The sequence below is a fragment of the Carassius gibelio genome, chromosome B2 (assembly GCF_023724105.1).
Source record: "Carassius gibelio isolate Cgi1373 ecotype wild population from Czech Republic chromosome B2, carGib1.2-hapl.c, whole genome shotgun sequence".
NCBI classification, from domain to species: Eukaryota; Metazoa; Chordata; class Actinopteri; order Cypriniformes; family Cyprinidae; genus Carassius; species Carassius gibelio.
In genome coordinates, this window is record NC_068397.1 from 17565958 (window position 1) to 17574668 (window position 8711).

Here is an 8711-nt window from a genome sequence, read left to right on the forward strand (position 1 = left end):
TCACATATTGTGTTCATAGGGGAGCTGATTTGCAGAGCTTTGTTCTGCTGCTCTGATTTTCCCAGAATCCCTCTGTAATTGGGGTGTCGGAAGACTGGGTAAGGAGGGGTGGGGCAGCTTGGGACTTTTTTTAGGTGGGAGGTGGGGTGGGCTGAGTGGGAACGGAGAGCTGTAGTGGATTACGGAAGGAGGAACATATCTGGAGAGGAACAGAATGAAAGAGCAAGCCGAACAGCTGCGAAGTGTGTAATTGGTTGCACTTTTTTCATATGAAGTACATCGTTTATTAATCTAGGTTTATGGAAATCTAAAAATATACTCATTGTTAATGAGTTCATTGTTAATTCATGTTCACAATACAGCGGTTAATGTAAAATTATACAAATTACTTCCAGTCCTCGAATTTGCTTGGCTGAGCGGAGTTCCAAGAATCCAAAAGCACTGGTTTTCTCTTCAATAAGACGGGAAAATAGTGAGAGACTGATAACGGCAGTCGGAGAGGATTATGTCAAATACTCCCACAGCCAGAAACACCCACTGGTGTCGACTAGTTGTTTGTTATATGATGCAAATGTAATACCAAGTAAGCCTGCAGGGTTATAAATGCATCAGTGGTTCTGTGGTTGTGAAGGTATGAGAGTACTTTTTGTGCTCAAAGAAAACCAAAATAACTTTATTCAACAATTTCTCTTCCCAGCTGTGTCCTTCTGTGTTCTGATGGAGAACACAGATTGGCTGCGCCTTGTTTACAAGCAGAGGAATGCACACGTCATAGTACTCTCCTGAACTCACGGCAAAGACTCCGAAGAGAAGAAAATGTTGAATAACGTTATTTTTGTTTTTTTTTTGCACACAAAAAAGTATTCTCACAGCCTCACGAAATTAAGGTTGAACCACTTATGTCACATAATATTAATATTACACATTTGGCACTCAATTTAGCAATTTTAAAAATGACAGTTTATATTTATTTTTATATGTCAGTTCCTCACCCTCATGTCGTTTCAAACCAGTAAGACAAATTAATATATTTTTGATGAAATCCGATAGTTTTCTGATCCATAAACAACAATGGTCTGGTTGAACCACTGATTTCACAAGGAATATGTTGTCATTCTTGGTACCTTTCTGGACCTTGTGGTAGTTCCATTGTTGTCTATGGAAGATCAGAAAGCTGTCGGATTTCATCAAAAATACCACAATTTGTGTTCCAAAGGTCTTACGGGTTTGGAATGACATGAGGGTGACAATTTTAATGTTTGGGTCAAGTATCCCTTTAGTATTTGGGTGCAATATCCCTTTAACAACTGCATAGTTAAGTATAAATGCATTTGAATGTATTATATTCACATGTATATTAAAGTATGGTAGTTTACATTTTATTTATACAATTATATCATATCTTCTGTTGTTTCTTCTGTGTGTACATTTTGTGAAATCATTCTAACAGTATCCCGTATAGGCCATGCTCAGAGAGTAGGCAGCGGTGACTGTGGATTTAGCGTGTAGCTGTCAGTCAAAACACAGCATGTTTGCACATTACAGACTGTCAGAAAATGTCTTGGTGGGGATCTGTTTCTGCAGATTATGATATGCCATTAGTGGTAACAAATGTTCTCGAGTGAGTCATTGCATTATTCACTCACTCAAGCATTAGGATCAGTACACCGAGTGACACACATTTGGGAACGTCGTTTGAGGGTGAAATATTTCCCCATGCAGATTTTGCAAAGGATTCAAGTCACACATTTGCAGCAATGACCAATAGAAACCATTGTTGCCAAGTCTGTGGTTTTCCCGTGGAATCGGGCTAAATTAACACTAGCTGTGGGTTGTTTTTCATGTCCGGAGGTTTAAGTGTCCCCGATAATATTATATTGAGCCCCTAAAATGATTATTTAAACAGGGGAACCCAGACAAAAACATATATATTACCCCCGGAAAGCAGGAATATATTTTTACCAGGTGAACCACCTTGAAACGCAATTCGGCTAGTTTTGAGTAGCAATTGTGCGGGTTTTGTTGTGAAAACCTAGCAACACTGATAGAAACCTGCTTGTATTGAGTAAGTTGTGCTTCATACATTGCTTTAAATAATGGACCTTAATGCCCAACAATAATTCACTCACATGATCAAACTTTGGTTTTGTGAACATGGCATTTTAGGAAAAGCAGCCTAGAATAAACACCTTTTTAAAGATCAATCATTTCAATTTTTCAAGTTGGACTTCACCATCCTGACCACGACTTGAAATCAGTTCCCAAAAAATCTAATCAATCTTAGGCCAAGCCCCCCAAAACCCTCCTATCTGATAAAGCCGTGATAGCGCCAGGACCTGACAAATGATGTACAGCCTGCTGTCTTCAGGAACATATTGGATTTTCAGGCCTGCTGATTTGCTGAGAGATTGAGCCCAAACCCACACTTTCATCCCCCTTGTGGCTTCCTAAAGGAGACCTTGGGGAATTCAGCTTTTTTTTTTTAGTGGATTCATTGTTGCAATTAAAAATAATGCCAGGAGCCCCTTGAGGTATCACAGAATAAGTGTGTGCACGTGTGTGTATGCGTTTGTGCCTCACTAGGAAAAGGGCCCAGCCCCCCCCAATCACAGCTGTGCTCCATGGACACAAACTGGCGGCGAGCGACAGGGGCTTCAAAACCCAACAACACTAATCAGCAAATTGATTACAGGACATTTCTTCTTTCAGCGGGGCTTACAGCACCTAACACACAATCAAGGCCAGACATTCCCAGCATTGGCAACACCGCGCACCGGTAGATGAGGGTAAAAGAGGGCTGCAGCTGCCTACATTTCACACTGAATGACCGTATGCAAGTGTGGAAAAACATCCATCATGCTGTTTCAATTTACAGTCCGTGGTAGCTTGTAAAACAGACAGTAAACAACTTTAACCGAAAATGAATCAGTAATCATTCTGTTATGCTAACGGATGACACATTCACAAGCTGGTATCAAAACTCTGCCGTTTCATGTACACAAACGGGTTTCAGACAGCACTCATACAAATGAAAAATGTATAGCAATTCCAATAAATCCTTGTTTTCAAGTTCAAGGTTCTTCAAAACATCACATGATGTGTTGCTGGGGAATCCCACTCCCACCCTCCCAAAAACAAAAAAACAACTGGATTTAAGGATTTTCTTACCCAGGATGCTTATTCCTCGTTTGGTATTACGTCCTCTGGGATTAACATTTCTAATACTAAATGTGAAACGCAGTAAGAGAGACAGTAATCATAGATCAAGAGAGTGAACCCCCCCCCACCGAAAGACTAGAAAAACAAAACAAAGGGACTAGAAAAAAAACGGATGCACCTGATTTAGGTATGCAACGTTCAGCTCGGAGAAATCCCCCTGAGGGGTGTTTGTCTTAAAAGGATCACTCTTTATTTTGCGTCATATAAAACAGCCATTGATATGTACACACATTCTCGGAGGTTCATTAGCGTCAGTCACAATTCCAGTCAAGACAGTCTCAGCCCAGATGTTACTATGGCACTGCGTTAAAAACAAACCATACAGAGCTTCGGATTTAATCAGATTTCATCCATCCACATTCTTCTGTGATCGTACAGTGCATCGGCTCTAATGAAAACACATCAATCCAACCGAGAAAGACGCGTTTCGACTGAAAATTATATTAAAGATTAGATGGATTAGAGTGGAGCCATTATTAAAAGTAGGTAAAATAGTCTTAAATACTATATAATCATTGAGATGAGTTGAGAGCAGGCGAATCTCTCAAAAGACTGTCAGGAAATATCTGGGTCACATTTCACCACAAAATCATTAGGAGGAAAAAAAAGAAATTAATTATTAACTAATTAATTATTAAATGAAAGTTAATTATTCAAATCAAAAAGTATATTATATATTTAACAATACGGTGTGAAATAAAAAGAAGTAGTTTCTCCTGTGCTTCAGGTCTTCTGATAGCAGATTAGAGTTTTATTTGCGGTTGAGGAGCTGGCGAGAGTGGGTGTGAACGGCCTCTACGAACGCGCCCACATTTTCTGGGTCCATATCAGGGTACAGACCGTGACCCAGATTAGCGATGTAGCCCTTGGTGCCAAAGCCCTCCAACATCCTCTTCACGATCTCTGATATTCGCTCCTGATCACACATTAATGAAGAGAAGTGTTTGAGTTGGATATCATACATCAGGTCAAAATCTATGAGCTAAACATAACCCCCATAACTTCTAAAATGATGGTGGAAAAAAATAATTGAGACAATGCTATGAAAGCCATGCTTGTAATGAACGAGCAATGAAAGCCAAAGACAGCTCTGCGTGGAAAACAGCTGCTCTTACGGCTCATATTTCCAGCCGGGCCTAAATTTGTAAAAGCAAAATGGCCTCTTTATTTTGAAATGGACTAAGCAGAAGTAAAGTAATGCTTTTGAAGCACAAACACTTCTACAGCGTAGTGATGCAGAGAACTGCTTGGGTTTCAGAGGAGCCATGATTCTGTCACGAGTTGTTTTGAGGTTTCTTTCCTCACCTTTGTGGCGTATAGAGCGCAGGGATCCATGTTGCCTTGCAAACTAACTTTTCCTCCAGTCCTGACACTGAAAAACACAAACACACACAATATAAGTTCTTACACTGAGAAATATTCAATCATCACAGTTTCTCATGATCTTAAAAAAAAAAAAAAGCCAAAAGTTACTTTGAATATAACTGGTTCTCTTTACAAAACTACATTTTGAATCAATTAATTATTATACATTTTTATTTAGAAATAGATTAATTGAATTAATTGATTAAAGTATAAAAGAAGAGCAGGCACTATTTAACTGCTAATTAGGATAGCAACTATAAATAATTCAATAATTCCATTTGTTGATGACTATTATATTATTATTTTTTTTGTATTATTTCTTCTATTTAATTTTTTTGTACAGCACTGTGTTGTTAGTATTGTGTACAAATACATTCAGTAAAAGAAAATCCGTTTAAAAAAAAGTGACGCTTGATCATTTACGACAGTGATCCTAAAAACAGGGCGAAAGAATAAAAAAGAAAATGTCTTATAATGAGCCAGCCAAAGCCCTGATCTCACTCCAACGGTGACACTATTTGAAATATGAAGTACTGTATAACAAACCTGACCAATCTGGAGCAAATCTGCCTGAAAGAAGAGGCCAAAAATCACACCTATACAACTCTTTGAAATAATACGATCAAGGAACAAAACTGCAGTAAAGGATCTTAAAGCGAGACTTGTTTAGAAGTGTGAATACCTTTGCAAGGTGCTGTATGAATATAAGACTGATATCAGAAAAACACACATTAATGCTGCATCACATGTCAGTGACTGACCGTGCTGAACGCGGATCTATGGTCCAGTCGAGACCCACCACTTCATAACCAGACTCCGAGAGGTCCTCAAGCCCATAGTGACCATCTTTAGCAAAAACAATCTGAACATGAAACAGAAAAGACAACAGATCTAGAGGAGCTGAGCGATCACTGAAGGAGAGTCTCAGTGGAAACTTTCACAAAACTTGATCTGATACTGACAACTAGTGGCAAATCATGTTATCACAAGTGTGCATGATACAAACATTTAAAGGTAAAATTAGAATTAAACTTTACTTTGCATATTACTTATGCACAATGCACTTTTCTTAATTATGTCACTATTGATGCAGATTGTATGATCTTTGAATAATATCAGATTTTAAATGCATAATATGTAAAGTGTACCTGAAGTATACTTGTAATGGTTCCACTTTAGAGCGCACCATAGAATATACCAAGTATATCTTTGACTGTCCAATTTAGCAGACTTTAATCATACCAGTTTAGTATGCTAAAAGTAAATTGCAGGACATTTTTTTAAGTACATAACTATACAACTTTGTAATTTGTAGTGTACTTAGCATTAAATAAATGTATTTCATATACATTTAAGTGTATTTATTTTTCACTGGTGATGTTTCTGACCTTGGGATAAATCACGTATGTTGCGGTTTTCCACATATTAATAAAGTTAAGTGTGACTTAGTAGATAAAGATTAAACTGACTATTTACCATAGGCACGTTGTCCAAACCAGATTCTTTGATCCGGTCTTTAACACGGCGAGCAATGTCTCTCAGGTATGGCAGAGAGAACTCTTTAAACTCCACTGGACCCAAACAACCAGTGTGAGACTCGAAAACCTGCAGAGCCTAAAGGAAATGAGTGAAAATTGACTTAATATTACATACATTCTGGGTCCAAAAAAACAACAGCAACAAGATTTTTAAAGCATTCTCCCCTGCGACCTCAATTCACTCGTTCTCTTCACCTGAGCTCCAGCTTGCACTTGTCCGAGCAGATACTCCACGATGACGTCTGTCAGCTGGCTCAGGAGTTTGTGGCTGGCCTCTGGATACCTGTAGAGCCAGCGTTTAGCCTTGGAGTGCGTCACGGAGCCTCCTCCTTCAATCATGTAGGACATCAGAGTCCACTGCCATTTAGAAGAGATACAAAAGATGAAGATGAGACCATTAATGTCGTTAATTTGACAATACAGTAAACAGATGAAATACTATTACAATTTAAAATAGCCATTTTATTTTTGAATATATTGTAAAATAGAATTTATACATTTTTATTGCATTTTTAAAGCAGTCTCTTTAGACACGTGAGGATTGTAGCGTGGTTTTCTTACCGGAGCTCCAGTGAAGCCGATGAGAGGAACTTTCCCCTCTATTCTGTGTCGTGTCAGTGTGATGGCTTTAAACACGTAGTCGAGTTCAGACGACACGTCCACTTTAGTCTTTAGTCTCTGCAGATCTTCAGGCTCCTTCAGTGGTTCTGGGAATGTGGGGCCTTTTCCTGGACACATCTGAACCTCCATTCCCATGGCCTGCTCAAACATATTGGATATAGAAATAGACATAATATTCTTGGGTAATTCGGTAAATTAGAAGTCAAATTATGACCCTTGGTTCACCTGAGGGACCACCAAGATGTCAGAGAAGATGATGGCAGCATCAAATGGGAATCGTCTGAGTGGCTAAAAGAGAGAATTGAGAGCGTGTTAAAACTCACGGTGTTATAAGAAGCAGGTAAGAATGAAGGTGTTCAGCGGTGCTGACCTGTAGAGTAAGCTCACAGCAAGCTTCAGGAGAGCGGCATGTCTCAAAGAAATCCTTCCCTGCCCTCGATTCCCTGAACTCTGTAAACAGATCCACAGAGATGCTAGATAGTAAATACACTGCATATGCTGAATTAAAAAAGAACAGATCACATAGGATGGGTACATACCTGGCAGATAGCGGCCAGCCTGTCTCATACACCACACTGGAATGTGCTCAAGCTCTTCTCCTCGAGCCGCTCTCAGAAACGTGTCGTTCTTCAGCTCTGGGAAGTCTTTGGGGCTGGGATGGATAACAGCCATCAAAATCTCTCAATGACATTACTTTACACTCATTTCCATGCATCTTTTGTACTCCGAAGGCCCTCCCTTTGCTCGAGATGATCAGGTTTCACAGATGTGTTAAGCAGCAAGTGAAGAGAGTAGATAAGGGCTTTTGAGATCAGGGGACTAACGGTTGACTCTTTCTTCACAGCTTGATAAGCATTTGTGCAGAGAGAGAGCCACAAAAAAACACACCCTGTTGTCTTCATTACAAAGCCATGCAGATAAACACTAGCATTCAAAGGCTGTCAGTGGCCAGTATGATTTTTTTTTCTTTGTTTGTTTTGTTTTTTGAAAGAATTAAGTACTTTAAGTAAAACTCTATTCTTTAAATAATCTGTAAAAATGTTTCCACAATAAGCATTTGGCAGTTTTCAACTGTGATGATAAAAACGTTTGAACAGTAGTGTATGTCATTTGTATTGAAATGTAAATATATAATTATATAAATAGACAATCGAGTATGAGTGCTCATAAAACCTTTTAGTAATTATTTGTGACCCTGAATCAACTTTAAAGGCAATTTGCTAAATATTCAGATTTTTTTGCACCTTCCAGATTCCAGATTTTCAACAAGTTGTATTGTCCAAATATTTTCCTCCTAATAAACCATACATCAATGGTAACATCAAAACTGGTTTTGTGTTCCAGGGTCACATCTGAAAATGATACACTGTATTACTATATTATCAATACTGAGATGCTCTTTGGATATATAATATTAGAACATATTTTGTGATATAATTGAAGACATTTATCATTAACATTATTATTATTGCAATTCATCATTTTCTTCTTTTTTTATTATCGGACACTTAGATTAGACAGCTGAGGAATAGGAGTTTCCAACAGTTTACGGTAACTAAACTGCATATGTAACGTTACTTTTCCTCACAATAGCTACTACGTACGTTGCCTGCTTGTATGTATAATCAATAGGTGCTTTATAAACTAAAGTATTTTAACACAGATGCCTGTCGTATTAAATAATTCAGAATTAGACAATTCATTTTTCTTGTCAGGGAGTTGATCTCGTTCTACAACAAAACATAATGACATTATTATAACACGCATTCATTCATCATTAACTCACAGAATCAGACTGTCCTTATCCATCGTTGGCAGAGTCAAAGAAGTGTCAAGGAAGAGTTGAATGAGAGTTTGCAGACTTGACGAGCTGTTTTGATCTGTCTCTAGCGACGTCACGCCTCCAATCTGAAGGGCGCGGACATCTTGAATTGGTCACATGAGCATAAATGGGCGGGACTTACAGAG

At 38.5% G+C, this 8711-nt stretch overlaps 1 protein-coding gene across 1 annotated transcript; it reads right to left on the reverse strand.

Annotated features, from left to right (window-relative positions):
* Positions 1-3386: 3386 nt before the first annotated feature.
* LOC127951587 (uroporphyrinogen decarboxylase) lies at positions 3387-8693 on the reverse strand. Its single transcript, XM_052549569.1, has 10 exons — positions 8530-8693; positions 7283-7395; positions 7114-7193; positions 6969-7031; positions 6684-6881; positions 6318-6479; positions 6061-6198; positions 5346-5446; positions 4525-4591; positions 3387-4135 (listed from the first exon to the last, which is right to left on the reverse strand). The coding sequence occupies exons 1-10, from the start codon at positions 8550-8552 to the stop codon at positions 3971-3973; spliced, it is 1110 nt and encodes a 369-aa protein (XP_052405529.1). The 5' UTR covers positions 8553-8693; the 3' UTR covers positions 3387-3970.
* Between the last annotated feature and the right edge of the window lie 18 nt (positions 8694-8711).

Coding starts and splice junctions, on each gene's coding strand:
- LOC127951587 (XM_052549569.1), bottom strand. CDS start 8,552: ATGGATAAGGACAGTCTGATTCT. Junction 7,396..8,529: donor GATAAGGACAGTCTGATTCT/GTGAGTTAATGA, acceptor TATCCATCCCAG/CCCCAAAGACTTCCCAGAGC. Junction 5,447..6,060: donor GTTTGGACAACGTGCCTATG/GTAAATAGTCAG, acceptor TTTCATGTTCAG/ATTGTTTTTGCTAAAGATGG.